Here is a 24,916-nt window from a genome sequence, read left to right as displayed (position 1 = left end):
TGTGCCACCACTGTCCGGCCAGGGTTTTGTGTCTTTTGGTTTGTTTATTTTTGTTTTTGTTTTGTTTTGTTTTGAAAAATTTTTCACAAGTTAAAAGTATGGTTAGCTTTAGTTTTCAAAACATCGAAATTCAGAAAAATTACAAATGCTATGAACTTCAAATCCGTCTCCATTAAACAGTAGTTCCAAGATGTCTGAGTAAACATGGCTGAAGCAACCTTTGACTCTGGTAACTGAAGTCATTGTCATGTATACATCTACTGAATTTTAGATGCCAGCACATGCTCAAACAAACACTAATCCAAATTGTTTCCATGTAAGACTCCCATAAGCCTTAGGCAGCTAATTGTCATGAAATGACTGTAGATGAATTGCTTTTGCAAATCTGTTACTAGAGGGAGCATCCACTAATTTAATCATTTCCCTCCTCAAAATCTTGCTTTAACTCCTCCACTAACGACAGTCTAGGTGTTGAAGACTTCTAAACTAAGAAGAATGTTAAAATATCTAAGTCCCTTAACATCCAGTAGCCTCTGCCTTCATTATTAAAGGAAAGCTCAACTTTGAGACTAATCAGCACAAAAATGCCACAAAAGCACTACCACACCCTGAAATACCCTAAAGAAATTAATTTGTGATGAACCACCATGGATGTCTGAGCCCTACACTTTGAGGGAACCTGCAACACAGAAGCCTGGGCAGCCTGTGGGCACAGCACACCAGGGAAACTGACTGAGAGACTCAAGCTGCTCAGCTTGCTGTGGGTGGGAAAGCACAGTGCCTGGCAGAATACAGCTTCCAGCAGGGCTTCCATAGCATGCAGCTCATGGGTGAACAACCAAACTCCCTTTAAGTTTCCTAGGTGGCATCTCGCCACCAAGCTCTAACCGTGCTTCAAGATGCTTGCTATGATGGCTAGACAAGTGTTCCAGAACACACCGTAGATATCTCTTTAACCCACCTCAGGAATCCCTAGAGCACCTTCCAGTCCTCTGCGCCAGGCCACGCCCCATCCAGGCAGCCCCCCCCCCCCCCGGCCCCCCTGCACCACTCTTCTGGATACCACTTCCAGGGATCTCCCAGAGCATTCCCTCTGCCCACAGCCCTCTCACAGGTCCACGCCCGAGCCTTACCTTGGTCCCCATCTGTTCAGAGGTGGACACTTTATGGATCAGCTTCTGGGGCCCCTCATGCTCCGATTCACTGTAGGATGAATCCTCTCCAGGTCCTGCAGCAGTGGGGCAAACCACACTGGCCCCAGGGACAGCTCCTCCTGCGAAGCCCTGAGGGTGGTGCTGGCTGCAGGCCCAGGCATCCTCTCTGATTCCTGCAGGGACACAGCAGTGCCCCAGGGGCTGTGGTCAGCTGCTGGGCTCTGCCTGAAAGTTTGAGCCCTGCCCCTAGCTAGCACCATCTTCCGCGATCCCCTCTGCGCAGCACCCTGGACCCGGGACCCTGGATCACAAGCCTCCCCTGCCTAGACCTCTTGGGTCCTCTGTGCACTTCACGCCTGGGCACCCAGCCTTGGGATGTTCTGGTGTTGCTGACCCAGGATATGACCAGCACCAGAATGAGATGACAGATGTCGAGATACGCCTCGAAGGACCTCCCTCTCACTCCTCCTAGGGTCTGGAGGGCTCAGAGGAAATGGAGTTTAGAGATAGGCAGGGGCATGATGCAGCAGGCCAGGCAGTGGAGATCCTCCTCCCCTTGTTCTAGGCAGCAGGAGTGAGGAGAAGGCTCCTGAGGGAAAGGGGGACATGGAGCTATCTCCTATGTTCTGGGGTGCACTCTGAACCCCGAATCCCTCCACATGCTTGGACCACAAGGTACCATTCCAGCTAAGTAAAAGTTCCCTCTGCACAGGAGAAGAACTGGGTCTTACGGACCCTCACTCAGCACCATTGCTAGGACCTTACCTCCCACCTCTGCCTGGGGGTTCCGGTCCTTTAGGCCACCTCTACAGTGCTGTTTAGCTTCGGGCCCACCCCCATCTGGCACATTAGGTAGAGAAGAGCATTTTCTGGGAGGTTCAGCTCTGCTCTGAGAGCTTTTGGTTCAGAAAGAGTGATTCCCTTTGGCTAACAGGAAGCTGGGAAGGGCATGGTGAGGACACAGAAACAAGAGAGGACAGGCATGCAGCCCAAGATGACAATATGCCGAAATAAATGTCTAGGCTAAAGCGCCCATCCAGAATGCCTGGAAGAATGCACAGAACTACGTGAACAAAGTATAAAGTAAAGAATATATATACACACATCCACAGGAGAGAACACCACTCCCTGGTCCAGACTAAAGTCTGAGGAAAGAGAATCCACAGGCTGGAGCCTCAGCTCCCAGGCTTCCCTGGCCAGCTGCTTCAGCACAGCCACAGGGAAGAGCTACCTTGCAGCAGCAGTGCACAATGCACATTCGACCTCAAAATCCTACACAGGTGGGGAAGAGGGGCTGAGGGAGAGGGTAGGAAAAGCAAAGGCTTCCTGCTGTCCACCTTAGAAAACTTCACAGTGCTGTTAGTGATTTTCCAATGGTGAATTCTCTACTGACTTGGGGGGGGATGCTCTCTTCAGTAGATCAATTCTTTTAGCCCTTCAGGTTCCTCCTTTAGTTTGTCACTTAGCCTTGACCTTGAAAATTCCTGGAAACTAAGATTTGGGGTTTTGATTCTTTCAGGTTTCAGGTGCAACCTTAAGCCCAGCAATGATCCCCTGCCAGCTCTAAGAGATTTTAACTACACTGAAAACGTGAAATCCCTTTAGGTCATTCAGCAAGAGAGTGCTGCCATGTTTCTCAAACACAGAGACAGCCTCTCTTGTGCTTCAGTTATTCCCTTTAGCGAGGGAAAACATGGGGTAAAATGGACTTCAAAAGTCCTTCTGGCCCTATAATATGAACTTCTGTAACTACAAGTACACACTGCCGAGAACTTTCTAAGAAACAATAGCATTAAATGGCCTTGGTCGGAGATCCAGATCAGTGCCTAGAGTACAGAAGGCCCATACACAGCCAAAACCAAAACAATGCCCTTTTATTGACCTTTGTCTTAGTCTGACTATTTGGTCACAGACAAGTCAAGACAAAGACCCCTAGTAAAAGGCTTACCACAGTTCAGACTTTTCCTTTTAATGTAAAGAAGACAGAGGGCACAAGCTGGGACCAAAATGTGATTATGATTCTAATGTTCTCTTCCCCAGACTCTATATAGTGAAAGGTCACTTTGGCAGCTATCCTGTATTTCAACTTACACATTAAACTTTCAGGTTTTATATAGCAACATTTCCCAGAATCCAGTCAAGGGTGACTGAAGTGAAAGGTGGTCTAAGGCCCATGCCTATTTGGGAAAGAAGACGGGTTCCATTTCTTACTCTTTGAAAGGATGATGATTGCTTAGACACACATTGCACAGCTTCACATCCAGGAGCCAGGCAATTAATTCCTCAAAGTTCAGGTATCCATTACTTATAAAAACCTAGCCTTGCAGCCCGCTCTGATCAACACAGAATTCAGTAGCCAGCTCCTAAGGCCTGTAACTTTGAAAAGCAAAGCCAGTCTAAGCTGGTTCCTGCTAAGTAAATGACTGCAACTCAACAGCATCTGCAGCTGTAGAGGAAACCCAGGATGGCTGAAAATACTGTGTAGGCAAAGAAAGGAAAGCTGCCTCATTTCCCACTAAAGGCAGCTCAGGGGAAAAGCCTGGTGGAAGCCCATTGCTTCTGAGAAACTTTCAAGGAATCCCCAATTTAAAATAGTTTCTGACCTACTAACTGCTTTTCCTAGTTAAAAGCTTTCACAGTGGTTCTCTGACCTAAGGGACATGCACTTGCCTTTTCTTTGTTCAGTTTGTTTCTTTGTTTTGAGGGAGTCCCCTAGCATACCTCAGGCTCAATCTGACTTGGAATTTATGGCAGGTCTCCAGCATCAAACTCTATTTCTCGAAATGGCTACTACCGTTTCAAATACATGGCATATTGTCTTATTTGGTTTATAAAAAGTTCCTTGACTTTCTTTAGTGTTTTAGATTTTCAAATAATTTCTCCCCTGCTGCTCACGAATTCCCTTTTATTACTGTTACTTTGAGATCTTCATTGGTGAGCCATTGTAGTACACACCTTTGGTTGCAGAATTCCAGAGGCAGATGCCAGCAAGCCTCTGAAATGTGAAGCCAGCCTGGGCTATACAATAAAACTTCCATGTAGAACATATCACTAATCTTGTTGAAAGCTTGCATGTTGGAGTTTAAGATATGAGTGCTCCCAAGAGCTGGAAGCCAGTCTGGGCTAAATTGTAACAGGCCCGAAAGGGCTACACAGCAAGATCTTGTTTCAAACAAACAAACAAACAAACCAACAAACAAACAAACAAACAAAAGCAAGAAAGAGTCTTGGCCATACAGTTTATAGATGCTACAGTCAGGGTTATACAGAAAGGAGTAAAGCTGAACCCCCAGTCAGTTTTCTTCTTAATAAGGTGCCATACCATCACCCCCAAAGTACAAGAGACATAAGCCAAAGATGATTAAAACTTTATGAACACTCTATTACTACTTACAGGTATTTTGAACTAATCAATTGCTCACAAGCAGAATCATGAGTCACTTAAAGTGTCTAATCCCATGTCCTACGGTTTTACCTTCAATTGTGATAGAACTTAAGAGTTATGTGTCATATCTTGAAAACCATGAGTGGGTACTTGAGAAGCCATGGTGCAGGGCTCATGTTCCTGATCAGTCCAGAACCAAAGGACTACAGATGGAACCAGCACAGACTGGAAGGCTGCCCTGGCAGCAATATGGACCCAATTCTGCAATCACTATGTGTTCCGTAGTCAGAACTTAACATTCAAAAAGTTTGCCCTGGGTCAATTTTCTTAGTTGTTAGGCCGATAACAAAACATTCCGTGAGCAACAGTGCTGTCGATTACAGGAACTTCTGTGGTCCTAGCCCACAAGGCCAAAGACTCACCATCCAGGCAGAAAGGGGAACTGTACAACCTCTAGCTTGTATTGTGGCCTTTTTGCTTTGAAACACTTCTCTTTCTAAGTGTCCATTAATTCTGGACTATTAATTGGTATACTGCCATCAGTTAATGCCAACAGGTACAGAACCATTTGAAAATAAAAACCAATTTTAGGCAATGATGTATAGTCAAGCCTCTCTCCACTTAAGGTATTTTGTAAATACTCCCACATTTTTAAACTGAGCTCGAATTCTAACTACCTATCTGCTACCCACTCCCACCCAAGATTAAGGACTGCTTTGCTAAATATCTTCTAATCGCCCATTCTCAACAGCAAAACACTTTGATTCTACTTACTTATTTACTTTAGTGATGCTAAGGCAAGCCTTGCACTGGCATATGCTCTGTCCCAGATCTACATCCCATTTTTTTCTTCTGTCTCTGGATCCAGAGTCCCAATCTGTAGCTTATGCTGGCTCCCCAATCTGGGCCCTCTTTCCTCACCTAGTTGTTGTGAATACAGGTGTGCAGCACCGCACCCAATTCCCCAAATACTTTTTGTGCTAAAATTTAAATTATGCCTATATTCACTAACACTGGACTATATTCCAAAGCTAGCAAGAAAGAAAACCAAGAAACTTACTATGCTAGCAAGTATCTCCTTTAGGCTCAAGACTTAGCCAGAATAACGCTAAATAAATTAATATGTATCCAAATGTATCTAATTAACTTAATTTCACTCCCTCACAGAGAGAATGGCAGGAAGTCCCAGAAAATCCCTTTTCTCCACAGGAATCTCCAAGGAATCTTTTGATTTTCTCTCTGAATAGGAGAAATCAGGCCATCAAAGTTTAGGCTCCATCAGGAGAGAGGGAGAAAGGGAGATAGAGGAAGAAAGAGAGAGAGAGAGAGAGAGAGAGGAGAGAGAGAGAGAGAGAGAGAGAGAGAGAGAGAGAGAGAGAGAGAGAGAATGAGAATAAGGGAAGGGAGAAGGGAAGAAGGGAGAAGGGAGGAGGGAGGAGAGAGGAGAAAGAAGAGAGGAGAAAGAAGAGAGAAGAGAGAAAAGAAAGCATAGTATGCCTTGGTTGAGTGGTGAAACAAAAAACATCTATGAGTATTTTAACCTATATGTCTTTGACTCTGCAGACCTATTGCATAGGAAGTCTTTCCATCCAGAAAATAAGCATCAGAAAGATAGTCAGCTGTCCTTTCAAAATAGGACAAGAGAAATATACTCTTCTGCATTTTGGCCAGAATAAACCTGATAATATGCAAGGCTCTCTCTCTTTTAGGGGTGATGATCAGAATGGTCTCAAGCAACACCAGAATTTCCACACCAAAGCAGAAGGCTTATGAACTCAAGGACCAAAAAGTCCAGCCAAGCAGCTATTGAAGCTAAAACTAAAGGCAGATTCATCAGTGCAGCCAAATCCCCACTGAATCTAATGGAAGAGAAAGCAGGAAAGAGCCTCAAACTCATGGGAATGGGGATAAATATCATAAATGAACTCCAATAGCTCAGGTTCTAACATCAAAATTTATAAATGGGCCACAAGAAACTGAAAAGCTTCTGTAAGACAAAGGGCATAGCCAATAGGACAAATTGGCAAGCTATATATTCGGAAATAATGTTTACCAACTCCCCATCCAATGCACGGCTAATATACAAAATATATAAAGAATTCAAGTAGCTAACCACCATAAGAGCTAAGAACACCATCTAAAAATGGGGTATAGAACTACACAAAAAATTCACAATGAATCTTGAATGGCTGAGAGCACTGAAGAAGTCTGCAACATCCTTAATCTTCAGGGAATAAAACCAAAATGACCCTGAGGTTGGTGTCCAGCAGTATACTTTCTAGTGAAGAATGCCAAGATCAAAAACTTCTGTGAAAACACATGGTCAGAATTTAAAGAAACAGGAACATTCTTCCATTTCTGGTAGGACTGCAAACTGCTATGACAACTATGGAAATCAATATGGAGGTTCCTCAGAAATTCCCACATAGATCTACTTGAAGTCCATGTACCAACCTTACTGGTGAATGGCCTGCAACTTTCAGTTTTCACTTGATGGCTTATTACTCAGATTTTCTTATTTATTGAGCTATGACTTTGCTCTTGGTAAGCATTTGGTCTCTCTGATTCTAAAGCAGTTCTTTGTTCTTACACATTTTTTGAGGAACCTCTATCCACTGGGACTTATTTATACCTTCAAATCCCTCTAAATTGGGGGACGTTTTATACTTGAGGAAGCTGAGTGACAAAAGCAAAGTATGTTGAGCCCTTTGGTGTCCAGTGCACACGAATCTATGGGAGTCTAGATATGATAATCCTCTAGAACATTCCTTAGGAAAGCAGCAGGAAAACAGCAGTATGCTCTAAGGTACCTGTGTGACCTCACTTACCTTTGCCAGCTTTGTGGGCTTCTCTACTGCTGGTCTGAGAACAATTGGAAACTCCTGGAATAGATGTCTCATATCTCATTTCCTTTGTCATTGTTAGTATACTAGTGGGAGTAGGTTTGAAGGAAAAATACTCTCAAGAACATTAATAAAACAAGTGCTTCATATGGACCATCAGGATGAAGTACCAAGTTCAAGGACAGTTCTGCAAGAACTGCTCAAAGCCAGCCAAGTGGAGCAAGAAGAAAGCCAAGCAGAAGTCATTCATTACCAGCACCTGCAGAACCTTTCTCCAGGACAGGGTCACTTAGCTTTGGTAGGAGAAGGGATGACCTGAGATAGCTGCCCCATATTCCTTCAGAAAAGAAGCAGCCAGCAATATTGGGGAAAGAATATGGGTGTCAGGGGGCAAAAAAAAAACAGAGTGTAAAGTGAATTAGTAAAAAGATATTAATACAAAAATATTTAATTATTTAACAAAATGTGACAAAATGTATTGTTCTAGTAACTCTAGTGTGTATACACTGGCAATCACTTTAACACACAGAGAGACTAGAAGTTGTAAAGTAGGGTACCTTTTTTATTGACATAAAATATGAACATAGCAAAGATAAATAAAAAAGAAAGACTTGCATCCAAAAGATCCATTATTCTACCCAAGTCTAAGTGTTCGTGCTCACCTTCACAAGAATTCAAGAGACCTCTGTTCATCCAGGTCTCAGGGCTCATCCAAAGTACAGTCCTGAACCTGATGTGGCCAGCCAAGTGTTCCTGTGTTGTTGGCTGACCTCTGCCTCAGGCTTCAGAGGCACTGGAGGGGCAGTCTTGGCCTTTAGGTGGCAGCCATTTCAGGTCCTCTACCATACCAGATAATGAGTCTTCCACAGAGGCCTGTCAACTCAAAAATAGAAGCTTGGGTATTTCCAAAGTTTGGGATGCCACTCTACAGTCATGATGAATTGGTTACATGAGATCATACAAGTTAACTAATGTCTGTATGACTATTTTCCTTATTTGAAAGTGAGTAATGAGATCATCTGAGGAGTGGGTGCTAAGAGTAAAATCACTGATTAAAATGAGTGATAGGACTGTACAGAGTATGGGCTTAATTTTCTGGGTCAAGTGCAAATAGCTGGGAAAGTTCAAAACAAAACCAATAGAAACAACAGGAATACTAACAAAAACAATTGTTTAAAAACCTTCTGAGTGCTGGGATTACAGGCATGTACCAACTCTACCCTACTTTTTTGTGTATGTATAACAAACAAACAAACAAACAAACATCCCTATTCTAGTTCTAGCAGTTGCATCAGAGAGAGCTGTGTGACACTGCATGCTGCTTCCTTTCCCCAGATAGCTCAGGTCTTCTGTCCTATACCAGGTCAGCTGGAGCTAAAGCTGGTGCCATGCCATGATTCTGCAACAATCCTTTTCTTGGTAAAATTGATCCTGTATACAGTGAGCCCCTTGTTGTTGGATCCAGGCCCCGTTAGGCCAGCAAACACATAAGCCACCCTCAGTGAAAGAGAAAAGGAAAATTGGAAGAAAAAGACCTCAACTTTGAATCTATCACCTATCTCCCCTTGATTTTTGAGCTCTGCATATTGATATTGTTTGGCTCAAGAAGGGAGTGAAATTCAGATGGTTTCCCAATGAAGACATACATAGTTTTTCACTCTTTATCTGTGAGGTTAGCGGGCATTATAGCACAGATTCAGCAGACCCAGCATAAGAACACAGAAGCCAGAGATGATAATGCCAAGGGACAGCATCCTGAACTTATAGACACATTAAAATTGAGGTTTCATCTCAACTCAGGCCATTGCACTCCCTGTCCTACCTCCTGAGTCTTATACTTGCTGTGAGTACAGTATCACGGTACAACCAGCAACATCCTTATTGCTCAACTTCTCAATTCCGGAAGACAGATATTGGAGAAGTTATTGCAATGAGGCTAAAATGTAGTAATGTAAAGTCCGGGATGACCTTTGCTCTCTGATGCCCACTTAAATTGTCTGGTTGTATTTGAGAACAGGACCATGTGCAAGATAATGTTTTGAAGATGGGACAGCAAGTTTACCATTTATATTTGCCCTGTAGTTGATCCCCTATGTTTGAAAGAATAGGGAGTTTTCCTTATAAAAGATAGCATTGTAAACCAGAGATTTTGTGAAACACATAGATATATATATACATATATATGTATGTATTTATGTATGGAAAGAATGACAAGAATAACCACTATCAAGGAATGCACCGTTAGAAAATATCATCCAGGTTTTATACAATTAAATGTATAGGAGAAAGATATTTGCCTCTGTGATACAGGAAATCCCTGGGAAATTGGAGTATATGTCATATGAATTGACTCAGGTGGCATATTTATTTTTGAGAAAAATCTACTACATCCACAGTCCCTAGAGATTTGGGGCTAACAAAATCTCTTAAGCATGTCAGAGTCCTAACCAACGTTCCCCCTCAAAAGCACATGACATCTAATAAAGCAGTTAGAATTCTCCAGCTTTGGAAGGAGAGGTTGCCAAAGGGGATCCCACGGGTCCATGAGAGGCTCCAGGAGAGGCACCCCAGAAAAGGACCAAGTTGGGGAGAACTAGTTAGCAGGTAGGTCATGGCAGTTGCTAGTGATATCATCAGTAATGCCTTCCTTGGAGAATCTCTTGTATCTAGGATAGAACTAGAATCTTCTGTGTTGTCACCTGTGTTGTGGTGACAGCAACTGCCTGTGGTTCATACCTTCTGTTTGCTCTGGGATTACCAGCAGGAATGTTTTCCTGGCTGATCAGGCTATGTCAGAAAGAGAATGGCGATGAAGGAGAGACCAGACCAACGGAGAAGGAAGAGGGAATCCTTTCTCATGAAAAAGGAAGAAGGAAGTCATTCTTGAGAAGGCACAGTGAGTCCTGGGCAGAGTTGGGATCTTCCTGGTAGAGGTAGGCTTGAGCTGGGCCGTCCAGGAGTAGGTCTTACAAGCTGAAGCCTTGGACTTTGCCAATGTCAAAGAGTCAAGAATTTCTGATGATTAGTTTGACAGAGCCAGGAATTGACAAACCTGCAGCTACTTTTCTGGGAGCTATTTAATTTCAATTTGAGTGGCAAAGAATGCCAGGAGTGGGCACTATGGGAATATCAGTGTGTTATTCCTTTCATGGAAGGGAGTTGAAGCACTTCACCTTCCAGATTACTGTAGGTAACTTGAGCATCTGATGAAAAGAACAGAGAAGGATGCTCCCCTGGTCATGTCATGTGGTGAGGACTCAGACACATTGGATTTGAAGACACACTATTAATTAGTGCTTGATAGTGCTAAGCACTATGAAATCCAGGATTTCCCTGCAACACATCTGATATGACCTGACAATGTTCCCCATATCTTTACGTCTGAGGCAAATTATAGATTTCAGGGCAAGGGGTCCTGTAATAGGGAGTGTGGCATATGTCTGACAATGGTGGTTAAGAAGAGGACATAGCTTAGCAAACCAGCTGGAAGATAGCTTTTCTGCTCTTTTAGGGATTCACCCTGTCTTTACCTTTTCTCTCCCTCAGTCTTCTTCTTGGGACTCTGAATGGTCTCCACTGCCCTGGGCCATCAAGTATGCAAACTCATTTGTGTTTATCTATCTGCAGGGTCTGCTAGAAATACTTCAACCCAAAATTCCAACATCACTAATCAGATATCAAATATAAATAAAGTTAGAGAACTGAAATTGCATATGAGGAAGATCAGCAATGACATGGAGGAAATTTGTGGAATCCTGAACGTTTACATGTATGAGGATTTGAACTACAGGTAGGAATTATGCCCAGTACCCTGTTGCCTGTATTGTGCCATCTGTTAACCCAATTTCCTTCCATGAATGGAGTGTGTCATCTCCCATCATTCAATTAAGTAGCCCTGACAGGTGTTTAATTGTTGGATAAACAAGGTGCTGTGTGTTTATTATCATCTTTTGTACTTGACCTTGGGGTGCTTGCAATCTGATTGTTGCTGTCAACAGCTGGAAGGACCTGCTAACACTTACTGTCTCTCAGTGTGTGAATGCAATGCCTGCAGGCTATCACACGTTTACTCTGATATTGTTCATTATATTCTGAGAGATGGCACCTCCCTGGATTTATTTGGCATTCTAATTGTGTCTATGTGTGTGAACTTAGCTGTGTATGTTTTGTTCAGGACTGAGGCTCTGGGACCTTTGATGGGGTCTGAGGATTTGTGTGATGCACAGTTTGCAGGTCCTTTTAGTGTTTGTCCATAGAGGTCCAAAGTGATCACCAGGGAAGTTTGCTCCTGGTGTTTCCTTGTTGTCACACAGGAATTTCCTGGGGGAGGAGATGTGATAAAGCCTTTCTCCTGTAAATACTAGTTGTGTCCTCTGGGAATTCACATAACAACAGGAACCAAGGAATGAGAATCCCTGCCTTAAAAATAAGAGGAAAGTCATTACAGATATCTACTGGACCCTTGCCTGTGGCACAGTGTAGTGTAGAATTGTCATAGAAGTACTCTATTCCTACATGCTTGCCCGGGAAGCCATTGAAGGTCAGCTAGCTCCATTTGGTCCCCTGGCTCTGCTGTCCTCTGCCCAGGATAGTAAGTTTAATTAGCACCTAGGGGACCCAGTTTTAAGGAACTAGGATGTGGCATGCAATTGGCTTGGGTAGTCCATGATACAGCCTGTTTGCACATGATTATTGAATCCTCAATTCAGCAGATTATTTGCTTCTTGGGCCATGCCCTAACACAGAATGAACACTGAATTCAACATCATTAAATCACAACATGAGAAGACAATGTTGGATATGGATAAAATGACCCAGTCCATAATTATTTCCATGAAGTTCTCCGAGGAACTGTTAAAAGATAACTATTCCTACAGGTGAGTCAGTGACACAACTGAGACCCCCAGAACTAGGCAGGGAATGCTTCTGTCCTTTTACGACTTTGAAAAAACACAAGGGCTCTGGTTCTATGTTATCTGTTTTTTTATTTAGGAACACTGCCCTGAGGCAAGGGTCTTGGATTTGTACCTCTTGGACTCAGTTGTCCTAAGTGTGAAGAGTGTCCAAGACCCTCCAATCTTTATTCTTCCAAATTCAAGGCCCTCTATATATAAAACTTTTCCACCACGCTGGGAATATCCAGGAACCCTGAACCTCTAGGGTTCTGACCACAGATTAAAAGATCTAGGATTCCCGACAAAAATGGAAAGAGTGTACACTTGTTGGGTCAGCTCACCTCTCTCAGAGGAGATAAGCCCTCTCCCTGCTGAAGGTTTTATGGTCCCACAGACCTATAATCAACCATGAAGAACATTTCCTCTTCTGTGATGTATAGGGTGCACTCTTGGTGTCAGGGCTTTCAGAAGTTTGTTGAGTCCTGTGGAATATGGCTGGTATCTTGATTTGACCTGCCTCTGTTTGGTGCTGCTACATATACTGTAGACTCTTCTGGGACTGTCAGGGGTTCAGGGCCCTAGTGGGACCATGGGACTTGTAGGAGTGGAAAGCCAATGGAATCTGGCTGGGAATCACCAATTTTTCTTTGTGGATCAGCATCAAGCAGAAACACTGCCTCCGTGAGTGCACTCAACTAAAGGAAAAAGTGAGGATATTACTGAATGAGAACAGAAAGCTGCTGGTGGAGCAGGCTGGAACGCAAGTGTCCCATGGGGAAGAAAAGAGGTTCTGTGAGGAGGCCAGCAAGAACATCTGTGCCTCAAGTGCCAAGGAGCAGCAGGTAGGATGATGTGTATCAGAGGCAGATTGCCCTCATGTCTAAACATAAACATAGACAATCCAATGTCACAGTCCACCAACTTCTCCAGGCACTCACCTATGTCTCCTCCAAGTGTTTGTTTATGTGATCATCTACAGGGCTCTCTGTGGAGGTAGCCTGGTTCAAGAAACTGCATGTTTGGCATGCAAATGTTCCTGCTCTGCTAGAATCACTAAGGGAGATAGGTTGATTACACATCACAACACTACATGCCTTAAGTTTGAAGGGTGCTGTGTTGGAGCCCTTCTTGATAATAGAAAGAGCTTTGAAGGAAGAAGTAAAGGCCTGTAGCTCATTTGCTTTACAGGGATCTTGTGAGATTCTAGGTAGGAAATAGTTTGCAGGGATGACAGCCTTGTGTAATTGACAAATAAGTGGATTTCATTGTTGTCTTTTGGCCACTTCCATTCCCCCCTTTCCCCTCTATCTCAAAATAGTCTCTACAGGCTTCATATATCTTGGTTCACACTGAGAGGTCCTGAGTAGCATATTGTCAGTCCCATTTTCTTTGAGTGATGTTGGAGTGGTCATTCCTGGGCCTGAGAGTCTGGAGTTGTCTGGATGACCAGAGATGACAGAAAGGCTTCTCACAGGCTCAGGTTTGGTGTGTGATTTCTGAGGCTTCATGAAAAAATTTCTTAATATATGCCCCCAATTCTGACCAAGAAGAGTGTTCTCTAGTGATTTTTGTTAGATGTTTTTTTTTTTTTTTTTTCTGTCTTCTGTGACAGGGATTTTCTGTGAAGCACCTGCTGTCATGGAACTCACTCTGTAGACCCGGCTGTTTTTGAATTCAGAAATCTGCCTGCCTCTGCTTCCCAAGTGCTGGGATTAAAGGAGTGTGCCACTATGACCTGGCTTCTCTAGTGCTTTTTATTCCTCTAAAATAATCGCAGAGTCGTTGGGTCTCCCTTGAAACATCTCCTCTGCATAGTCTGAATTATCTTGGTCCTGAACCATAACAGATAGCTCATTGTTTTCTGCTCAGTTATGATTTTATGTGAATCAGTCTGTGTGTGCTTCTGTGTGTGTCTTTGTCTCTGACAGTGTGTCTGTGTGTTTCTTTTTGTGTATGCATTGTTTTCTTGACCTGTGTCTCTCTCGGTATGTTGGGAGGCCATTCAGTGACATCTGAGTTGTCCAGTTATTCTCTATATTACTTCTTTGAGCATTGGTCTCTCAATAAAAGTGACATTTCCTGTTTTGTTCTGTCCAGTAGTCTTTGCATCTCCTGTTCACTATCAGGTAGCACCCCCTCTCTCATTTATTTCATCAAATTAATAAATAATACAGCTATTTTAAAAATAAGTGTTAGATTTCTCCACTTTCCCTGCATAGAGTTATCTCCCTAGGAGATTTGGGTTTGTCTTATTGGCTCCACCATGAACATGCATAGAATCCTACCGTGCATCCCTCTGCTAACATGGCTTTTGCTAACTATATCGTGGGCGTGGCTTTGTTTCAGGATAGATTCCTCCTCATAGTTGGCACAGTGCTGCATTTCATAAATGTCACAGCACGTTATTTCACCAGCTTTTTTTCTGACTGATATTGAGGAAGATTTAATATCACGTGAACTGTAATAGGTTGAAAAGTTCCTGGGTAGTGACCAAAAGTCACTGTCTTCTTCTGATGCTACCAAGGAACCAGTGTAGGTATAGTGAGGGGACCGAGAGAGTCAACATGGGGCTTGCTGGGGGCTTTTCTTAGGAATCTCTTTCTTGGGAATTTGGTATTGTGTTGTCCAGGTTATCTGTGCAGAGCTTGTAACTTCCTGGTAGGACCAGAAAGCATCTGCATAAAAATTTTTTTGAAGAGGAATTAATTACAGATGAGGGCCGCAAAGACTGCCTGAGTCTAAGAACCTTATACACATATACATCAGAGGTCCCAGTAGCTGCTCATGCAACAGGAACTTTGCTGGGCGACAGTAATATTTTCATTGATTTGTGTTTGTGTGTCTCTGTGTGTATTGTGTGGTGTGTATGTTTTTGTTCCTTGTGTGTGGTGTGTGTGTTTGTCTGTGTGTGTTTGGACCACGTTTGGCTGAGCTTGTTTATACTAAAGTTGTGTATTAGTGTAATACTAGGTAATTTTGTGTTTGTGATATGGGTGCTTGTATATACAAGTGTGTGTGTGTGTGTGTGTGTGTGTGTGTGTGTGTGTGATTGTGCATAAATGCAGCTGTGTGTGTCTCTAGAGGTCAAATTTAATGAGAAATACACTCTGAGGTTTTAGTTTACACCTATGAAATATCAAATACAGCAGTCCAATTATTCTGCATGCTCACCTAACACCCAAGAATAAAAGGACACAAGAATTCTTGTAGGGTCAGATTTTTAACTGACTAGAGACAAAACTATTGATTCTCATTGAAATCTTTAGAGCAAATGTAAGGGATATGGTATATGGAGGTAAGGAGGACATTGCTGTATAAAATCGTTGTGTTTATGACCCTTTTCTGCTCTTGGTGAACTGTGAAGGACCACTGGAAGGTAAGGTGGCTCACTGTGTCTTCTAAGCATTCCAGGTTGTTTTCCTCATTACCTGCCACCATTACATTTCCTGCTATCTCTGCTCAGTAAAGCTTTGCCTTGTACTTTGTCTTGGATTTTACTCATTGAGAGATTGAGTTGCTTGGAGCTGAACTTGGATCCAGCAGAATTCCCATAGCTGTGGAGCAAACCAGGCCTGCTTCAGGAGCCCATTGAGGGTCTTGATAATCTAAAGTACTCACACTATCTTATCTGTGTAGCATTCAGCGGGACTGTTCTTCAACATCATTTTCTCAGAGTTAAAATCAGCCTCAGTTGGGGTTGGGAGAAATGAGGACCTTCAGACAGTTCTGGTAGTATAAAATTGGTTATGTCTGTTAGAAGCCATGTTCTGAAAGTAGAAAAGAAGTCCTCATTGACCCAGTCCTTCCAGAACAAGTAGGAGGTATCCACAGAGTCTAGGGTATTCAGGGTTGTAGTGGTCCTCAGAGCAGCCCTGAAGGAGAAGTTATCCTGATGTCTGTTTGCTGAAGAATGAAATGGTACTGTGTGGTGCAGCCCTTCCATGAACTCAGTGTGAGATAATCCATGCAAGCTTTTGTCCTTCAACTAGTCAGCCTTTTCTTACTCAAAATAGCCCTGAGACAATCACATTCTGGGGAGAAAATGGTTCCTTTGGATCCTGTTATAGACAGTTCCTATTACTCTGGGCTCATACCTTTGGACACCAAGTCAGTTAGGTGATGGAAAATGGAGATCCTATTGAAAGAATTTGTTTACTTTGAGACAAGTCTGAAACAGTGAGCAAGAACAAGAGGCTGGTCCACCACCAACATGTGAGTCTAGGCTGGGAAACAAACCTATTCTACACAGCCTTGGGAACTTGCTGAGCCAGATTGGATAATAGGACAAGAACCCTGATTCCCAGACCGGTTTATGAGTGGAAAGCATATCACTGACTGCGCTGCCTATATGCTTTGCCCACTAAGTACCTTTCCCATTCAAGATTTGGTTTTTTATGCCTCTAAAGTTTCCTGGGAGATATTTATATTTGTATTAACCGGGAAACTAAAAGGGGCACTGCAATACAATATGCTTGTATTGCATAAACACAAATAGGTGTGTTTGAGAGTGTGCTCTACAATAGTCATAGATGTACAGGGGTGTTCTGTTTTTTTCATGACCATCACTTTTAAGGTTCATTGCTCGGCCTTGGGAATATTTTTATTTAGCAAACTCTTGCAGATTCTAGGACCTATGAAGTACCCATGGGGTTTTGTGTTGTATGTTGTCTCTGGTTATTTGGAGATAGAGGGATTGACAAGAGGAACCTTGTGAGGTTCCTGCACTGGAGAAATAATCATAGCCTTCACTTCAGTTCAGGGCATGCTCGCACCCCATAAGGAATCCACATGGTTTTCTAGGTTGCACACATCTCTCTTGGACTCACATTCAGACATTGTTCAATTGTTATTACTCAATATAATATACCCGCACAACTGGGGAAATGTGGTGTTTTTTTTAAACTCCAGTATAATGTGTCATTGACAGTTCTGATTCTAGCAGTTTTTAAAAGGTGAGAAACAATTCCAAGCTCAGGTGCTCTATGACACTTGGGATGCACGGTATGATCTCAGCTGATAGGTCATGTTGGTTTGTCCAGCTGAATAGAGCTGTTCTGGGAGGGACAGCTCAATTGACAAATGCTTACCAGGCCTTTGTTTCTTCCTTCCCTAAGTGTGAAATAGTCCAGCAGAAAGCAGAACATGGCACAGACCACGACATGATCTCCCTCAAAGAGAAGTGCTGGAGGAAGAGCACTGAGTGTGCACAGGAAATACACCACTGTTGCCTCTCATCCCTAATAACCATGGCTGTAATGGGCTGTATGCTCCTCCTTTATTTTGTTTCTTTGGTATGAACAGGCCTTAATTTCATCTAGCCTCTGGCCCAGGAAGAGTGCACATTTAAAGGGATTAAGAGAAATGCTGAGACACATTAAGAGCTGCTGGGCATCCAGGAAGAATCTGAGTGCAAATTTCTCTTTTCCTGATGGGTCATCATGACTAATTACATGGAGATCAGTCAACAAAATTGTAAAACCTTGGCTCCAAGTCTACAACCTGTGTTCTGCTTTGACTTGGGAGGCCATATCCTTCAGACCCACAATCCAAAAGGAGAGTGTTGCTTAAATTTCTCCTGCATAGATTTTTACCTGCAGGAACTGCTTTTCTACTTAGTTGCCAAGGACAGCCACAGGCTATAAGTCTGTGCTACAAAATAAGCAGACTAAGAATTTTGCTTTGCACAATTTTTTGGTTTGATTTTGGTTTGAGTTTTGATTAGTTTAGTTATTTGGTTTTTCTTGTTTTCATTCAAAGTTTTGTTATTAATTGGTTGTTTATTTGTTCTTGTAATTGATTTGATATTTTGATAAGGCTATATACAGTACATATTGACTGTCAGCTTTTAGTTACAATTGAGTACATTGCATTTATTCTTATGACTAACACCTTGATCTCCAACTCTTCACTCTTAAAAACCTTGTTATTTCAGGTGTGATCATGAAATCCCACAGATATCAGACCCAGATGGATCTCTGCATTCTTCACGGGACCTGGGCTCCATAGTTTCTTCTGAGCCAGACTGCACTACAAAGTCCATCATAAATTCATTGTGGAGAGTGTGTCCAACTCTCTGGATAGGAACTTAATGTTGGAAAACTTACCCATGCTGCATCCTTGTTGTCAAGTATTTAGCTACTGTGAAAATTCTGTGGATGATGATGTTGAACACATTAATGGCAAATACATCAGTATTTCTGTAATAACTCTCATTAATTAAAAGCATAGTCTAAGGGAATAAAAAGCTGTCAGAAAACACAGCAGTGTATGCTTCAGCTTTCCTTCAAATATAAAATCACTGGTAACTGCAAGTAGAGATAATAAATTCCACAATCTGTTTGGGGACAGGTTTCTCTACGGGTCCTTCAACATTCATTTTATTACTTTATGATTCACCTGTGTCTGCCAAAAGACATCATTCAAAAACGATGAAGACTGCAATTAGGTATCATCCTATAAAATCCTAACAAATGCTTTTTTATTTGATATTTTCTTTACATACATTTCAAATGTTAAACCCTTTCCTTGTTTCCTCTCTGAAGATCCCCTTTTTCCTACCCCCAACCCCTGCTTCCCAACCTACCCACTCCCTCTTCCTGGCCCTGGCATTCCCCTTTACTGGGGCACAGAACCTTCACAGGACCAAGGATCTCCTCCCAGTGATGACCAACCAGGTCTTCCTCTACTACATATTTAGCTAGATCCATGAGTTTCACCATGTGTTTTCTTTGGCTGGTGGTTTAGTCCCAGGGATCTCTGGAGGTACTGGTTAGTTCATATTGTTGTTCCTTCTATGGGGCTGCAAACCCTTCAGCTCCATAGTTCCTTTCTCTAGCTCCTTCACTGGGGACCCTGTGCTTTGACCAATAGATGGCTGTGAACATCTACTGCTGTATTGGTCAGGCAGTGGCAGAGCCTCTCAGTAGACAGATATATCAGGCTCCTGTCAGCAATCTCTTGTTGGCATCTGTTGTAGTGTCTGGTTTTTGTGGTTGTTTATGGGATGGATCCCCAGGTGAAGTCTCTGGATGGATATGAGGTGTCCTCCTGCCTCAGCACAAATTTGAACACAAATTTGTACACATGCATCCACACACAGGTATACAGGCACACCAAACAGGCGCTGACACTGTAACCTAAGTACATTATGAATCCCTTTGACCTTTTCTGGTCTATGCATCTTTTATCTGTCTTTAAACACAGACAACATACCTGACATACCACTTTGTAACCTGTAGTCTCCCCTCCCCCAGCCTGAAACCTGCTTGGTCAGGGGTGGAGCTTCTCGCTCAATCATTCTGCCATGCCCACTGCTGGAACCTGCTGCTTTGCTGTTCAGAGCCCTGCACATTGTCACTCTGCTATTGCAACCCAAGATTAATTGGCGGGAATAGGGGCCCCCTTTCCCTGCTTTATAGTTGCGTGTGGAACAGTAAAATTGAGCTTTGATCAGAATGACTGTCTTAGCTACATTTCTTTATCTCGCCACCTAGCCCCTCTTCTCTTCCAGGTTTCCAAAATGCCTTTCCAGGCTAGAACCCATGTTGTGATCTGCTGGCCGGACACAACAGTAACCTCATGTACTAAAGAGAAGTTCTTTAAGTCAGACGTGATGGAACATTACTGATATCCCAAGACTCAGGAAAGGTGTGAAAAGTACAAGTCCAGGGCCACCATGAGCTACATCATGCTATTTCCAAACAAAACAAAACAAAACAAAACAAAACAAAACAAAACAAAACAAAACCAAAGTTTGTTTTATAAGCATTTGTTCAGTTGGTAGAGTACTTCCCTAGCATGAACTCAGGGAGATGGAGACAGGTAAGTCAATGTCTTCTGCTTCATAACAAGTTTGGGAGTAGTCTGGCTACAGGGAAATGGGTAGATGTGAGATCAACAATACAGTGTGTGTGTGTTCTCAGAGAGAGAGAGAGAGGGAGAGAGAGAGAGAGTTTATTGTTAAGACACTTAGATGTGACTTTGATAACTTCTCTCTTGAGCAGTCCATGGGCACTGTGGAGGTCTGAATGCAAATAGCCCCCATATATTTGGGAAGGATTAAGAGGTGTAGCCTAATGGAGGAGTTTCAAAAGCCGATAGCATTCCCTGTCTCCTGCCTGTGGATCAGATGTAAACTCTCAGCTACCACTCCAGTATGATACCTGTCTCCTGCCATGCTCCCCACCATAAGAGTCATGGACTAGCACTCTGCACCCAGGAGCCCCTGTAGACGCCTTCTTCTATACGTTGCCTTGGTCATGCTTTCTCTCCATAGCAGTAGCAAAGTAACCAAGACGGCCCCGTGATATGTACAACTACCACCCCCCAACCCCCACACAGTCGTTCTCAGTAAACTCCATTTATGGTTCATACAGACTTGTACTGAATTTCTCTTTTGTGGTGTAAGTTAAGAGTCTCATTTTTCAGTGAGTAGAAGTCCCCCTAAGGGACAGTTGCCATTGTTGAGCTGTGTCTTCCTTTTCCACTGCCATTACTATGCAGCCCAGGACTGCTTGGGGACCTTTCCTGAAGTGCCTTCCCCAGCCCTTAAGTTTCAAAGGCCCTCTCTAGTCTCATGGATTCCTGCCTCCCTGCTAGATGTCATGCTGGCTACTGAGTCACCTACAGCTGCCTTCAGGCTCCTTATGTGATTAATCTCCAGAATTGATTCTGAGAGAATAATCACAGAATTATTGATCCCGAGAGCACCTGGGTTGATTCTTGGCAACTGCGTGTCTTGGCTTTGGAGCTCTAAGCTGGAATCTGAAGTGGCTGGGTCCTACCACTGTATAGAGGGGCTCTGCTAGAAGTATTCTCAGGGGATCATAAGAACTAGCTTCCCATGCTGCCCCTGGCTTTTCCCCTGCACATTTGGAGGGAACCTCATATTTTCTATTTCTTTAAAAGAAAACGTATTTATTTTCAAGTTTATTTTAGGTGTATGAGCATTTTGCCCACAGTATATGTCTTTGCACCATGACTTTGCTGTATGCGTAGAGGCCAGAAGAGGGTGTCAGATCCTCTGAAATTGAAGTTGCAGATGAATGTTAGCCATTGTGTGAGTGCTAGGAACCCAACTTGGGTCCCCTGGAAGACAACCAGTGCTCTTAACCTATAGCTGACTCTCCTGCCCTGAATGTGCCATTTCTTGAACTACAACTGAATCTGTCACAATTTATATTTATTTTAGACTCAATTGTTTCATCCTCTCTCTGTGGAAAGCAGACCTCATGTTGGTTTGTTCTTTTCTCTGCATCGTTAACAACCTCACCCAGCAGTCATGGAATACTTTTTCATAGTTTTCTATACTGATCTCTTTGTTAGATGAATCATTTGTAATTATTAATCATTTTCTTCTCTTACAAGCAACAACAACTGTGCGGAGAAAAAAATACATGATCTTACCATACTTTAGCCAAAAGGAAGGAAAAAAATACATGCAATTATGGAATCCTGTTGCACATTAATAACCAGTAGCCATGTTGAGACATAACCTACCAATTCAAAAATTCTTATTTTATCATATGTACACTTTTTACACATTGGGCTTTAGGTAGTTAAAATATTTAACAGTTTTTTATTTTTAATAATAACATTTTTTTTTACTATTAGTAATGTGTGTGTGTGTGCAGAAGAACATGCTATTCTGTACATGTGCGGGTCAGGGGACAACTTTGTAGCCTTAGTTCTCTCCTTCCACATTTATGTGCATTTAGTGATCTATTTAACTGACATCATTAGGCTTGTGTGGCCCATGCCTTTACCCACTGAGCCATCTCACAAGCCCTATATTGTGCTTTAAAAAAATCTGTTTTTCATTTTAAAATGACATTTAGTTTTTTTTTTCTCTCTTAATAATTAGGTGAGATGAGGACAACAGGAAAATAAGGTCATTTGTAGAATTTACACCTTGAGTTATGAGCTAGAAATAACACCAAATCCAGACACTATTGCTGATGCCAGGGCTATGTAGAAAGATCCTGTTGTACATACATGCCCGCCCACCCATGCCCACATACAGGTTTAAAAGATAAATAAAAAACAAAGTATATTAAAAAAGACCTAACAGCTTTGTAAAAGAATGAGATGAAAGTTGTAAGGAGATTAACAAATGAGAAGACAGTGGTCATATTAAGAAATTAAGAAGCAGGCTAAACAGAGACAGGAAGATTACTACAAGTTTGAAGCCAGTCCCATCTCTGTAGAGACTGGTAGGCCAATCACCAGAACTACATAGCAAAACCTTACCTCAAAAGGACAAGAAATCAGCACTGGCAACTGAACATTGTTGCAAACAAAATTAGGGAATTGGATAATATTTCAGAGAAAATTATCCAAGACTAGCAAAACACACACAGACACAAACAAAACAAAACAAAACAAATCATCATCACCATCACCATCACCAGCAACAACAACAACAACAACAAAACCAAACAGGAGAATGGTGAAAGAAAGATCGAGATTTGGAGGATAGTATAAAATCTCTGTGTCAAATCTAGTTATAGAAACTCAAAATAGAGAAAATTGCAAGGGACAGGAATGAAGATAAGTAACAGATGAATTTAAAACATTTTCAGTCTTCTCTTGAGGGACATCTGGGTTGTTTCCAGCTCCTGGCTATTATAAATAAGGCTGCTATAAACATAGTGGAGCATGTGTCCTGGTTATATGTTGGCATATGTTTTGGGTACATGTCAATTAGTGGTATAGCTGGGTCTTCAGGTAGATCTATTTACAAATTTCTGAGGAATCGCCAGATTGATTTCAGAAGTGGTTTGACCAGCTTTCAGTCCCACCAGCAATGGAGGAGTGTTCCTCTTTCTCCGTATCTTCGCCAGCATCTGCTGTCACCTGAATTTTTGATCTTAGTCATTCTGACTGGTGTGAGGTAGAATCTCAGGGTTGTTTGGTTTGCATTTCCCTGGTGACTAGGGATGTTGAACATTTCTTTAGGTGCTTCATGGTCATTCAGTATTCCTCAGTTGACAATCTCTGTTTAGCTCTGTTCCCCATTTTAATAGGGTTATTTGGTTCTCTGGAGTTCTTCTTGAGTTCTTTGTATGACTGGATATTAGCCTTTGATAGTATATAGGATTGGTAAAGATCTTTTCCCAATCTGTTGGTTGCCATTTTGTTTCATTGACAGGGTTCTTTGCCATACAAAATGTTTGCAATTTTTTGAGGTCCCATTTGCCGATTGTTGATATTAGTTATCTGGAGACACCAAACCCAGACACTATTGTTGATGCCAAGAAGCACTTGCTGACAGGAATCTGGTATGAGTGTCCCCTGACCAATACAGATGCAGATACTCATAGGCAACCATCTAACTGAGCATGAGGATACCAGTGAAAGAGCTGGGGGAAGGACTGAAGGAGCTGAAGGGGGTTGCATCCCCATAGGAAGAGCAATATCAACTAACTGGACCACCCCATGCTCCAAGAGACTAAACCATCAACCAAAGAGTATACATGGAGGGATCCATGGCTCCAGATACATATGTAGCAGAGGATGACCTTGCTCGGCATTAGTGGGAGGAGAGGCCCTTGGTCCTGTGCAGGTTTGATGACCCAGTGTAGGGGGATGCTAAAGGAAGGGTGGGAGTAGGTGGGGGAGTGGGGGATCACCCTCATATAGGCAAAGAGGAGGCAGGAGAAAGAGGGTTGGGTGGGGGTGGTTGTGGACAGTTAAAGGGGGATATCATTTGAAATGTAAACAAAATGATTAATTAAAAATCCACCCCCCAAAACCAAAAAACATTTTCAGATTTAGAGAAGGATTTATATTTCAGGGTAAAATGAATATCAATTTCATAAGAAGAAACAAACAATCCTAAAACTAAAATCCACTTAGATTCAAACCATTAGTCCAAACACAAAATGAAAATATTAAAACTTGATGGACAGAAACATAGTGGACTGAGAGTAGACATCTCATTGGTTGTCCGAGGTGCCAAAAGGTTGTTATGAAGGGTTGGTGTTAATCACTTTCCATGTAGAATTCTGTAGACATTGAAATTTTGATGTAGGCATAGGAGGAAATAAAAATACAAGACTCAGAGGCCTTTGGTGAAAGAAATTGAAAAGCACATTCTCAGACACACACACAGACACACACAGACACACACACACAGAGACACACACACACACAGACACACACACACAGAGAGACACACACACACACAAACACCAGTGTCTAGAGTTCTGTGAAGCAATGCCCCTCCCTGCCTTTTTTGTCTCCCACAGGAGACGCTATATCACTTCCCTCCTCTGTAAAAAGCACATTCTTAGACACACACATACACACACACACAGAGACACACAGACACACACACAGAGACACACACACACACACAGACACACACACATGCAGACACACACACAGACACACACAGACACACACACAGACACACACACACAGACACACACACAGACACACACACACACACACACACACACACACACACACACACACACACCACTGTCTGTAGAGGTCTGTGAAGCAATGCTGCTCCTTGCTTTTTTTGTCTCCCACCCCAAACTCTGTATCACTTCCCTCCTCTGTATGAGGGCAAAGCCTTAGGAGGTGGATGGTAATGTGGAACAGAGGACACACCCCACAATCTCCTAAAGTGTA

The 24,916-nt window shown here is 42.6% G+C and overlaps 2 protein-coding genes across 4 annotated transcripts in view; one reads left to right on the top strand and one right to left on the bottom strand.

Moving 5' to 3' along the window:
* Nucleotides 1–8,116, bottom strand: part of Gm31035 (predicted gene, 31035) — an 89,637-nt gene extending 81,521 nt beyond the window's left edge. For 2 of the 3 annotated variants that reach the window (XM_011244828.2, XM_006518121.3), the window contains exons 1-2: nucleotides 8,045–8,116; nucleotides 1,134–1,327 (exon numbers count right to left, since the gene is read on the bottom strand). In XM_011244828.2, the coding sequence (XP_011243130.1) occupies nucleotides 1,134–1,327; nucleotides 8,045–8,093 (243 nt within the window). In that variant the 5' untranslated portion in view covers nucleotides 8,094–8,116. The remainder of the gene's footprint in view (nucleotides 1–1,133; nucleotides 1,328–8,044) is intronic. The other variant, XR_874177.2, reaches the window with a different exon arrangement.
* Nucleotides 8,117–10,148: 2,032 nt separating this feature from the next.
* Nucleotides 10,149–17,440, top strand: Gm3685 (predicted gene 3685). Its single transcript, XM_017316324.1, has 6 exons — nucleotides 10,149–10,278; nucleotides 11,010–11,172; nucleotides 12,128–12,259; nucleotides 12,936–13,119; nucleotides 14,206–14,214; nucleotides 17,402–17,440. The coding sequence occupies exons 1-6, from the start codon at nucleotides 10,149–10,151 to the stop codon at nucleotides 17,438–17,440; spliced, it is 657 nt and encodes a 218-aa protein (XP_017171813.1).
* The last annotated feature ends 7,476 nt before the right edge of the window (nucleotides 17,441–24,916 follow it).

The sequence above is a fragment of the Mus musculus genome, chromosome 14 (genome assembly GCF_000001635.26).
Source record: "Mus musculus strain C57BL/6J chromosome 14, GRCm38.p6 C57BL/6J".
Taxonomy (NCBI): Eukaryota; Metazoa; Chordata; class Mammalia; order Rodentia; family Muridae; genus Mus; species Mus musculus.
This window is presented reverse-complemented; position numbering and strand designations above follow the sequence as displayed.

Bases quoted from the DNA above. Each gene is read 5' to 3' on its own strand.
- Gm3685 (XM_017316324.1), top strand. From the start codon at position 10,149: ATGTTTTCCTGGCTGATCAGGCTATGTCAGAAAGAGAATGGCGATGAA. The intron at 11,173-12,127 runs GTAGGAATTATG...GCCCTAACACAG, and splicing joins TATGAGGATTTGAACTACAG to AATGAACACTGAATTCAACA. The intron at 12,260-12,935 runs GTGAGTCAGTGA...TTTGTGGATCAG, and splicing joins AAAGATAACTATTCCTACAG to CATCAAGCAGAAACACTGCC.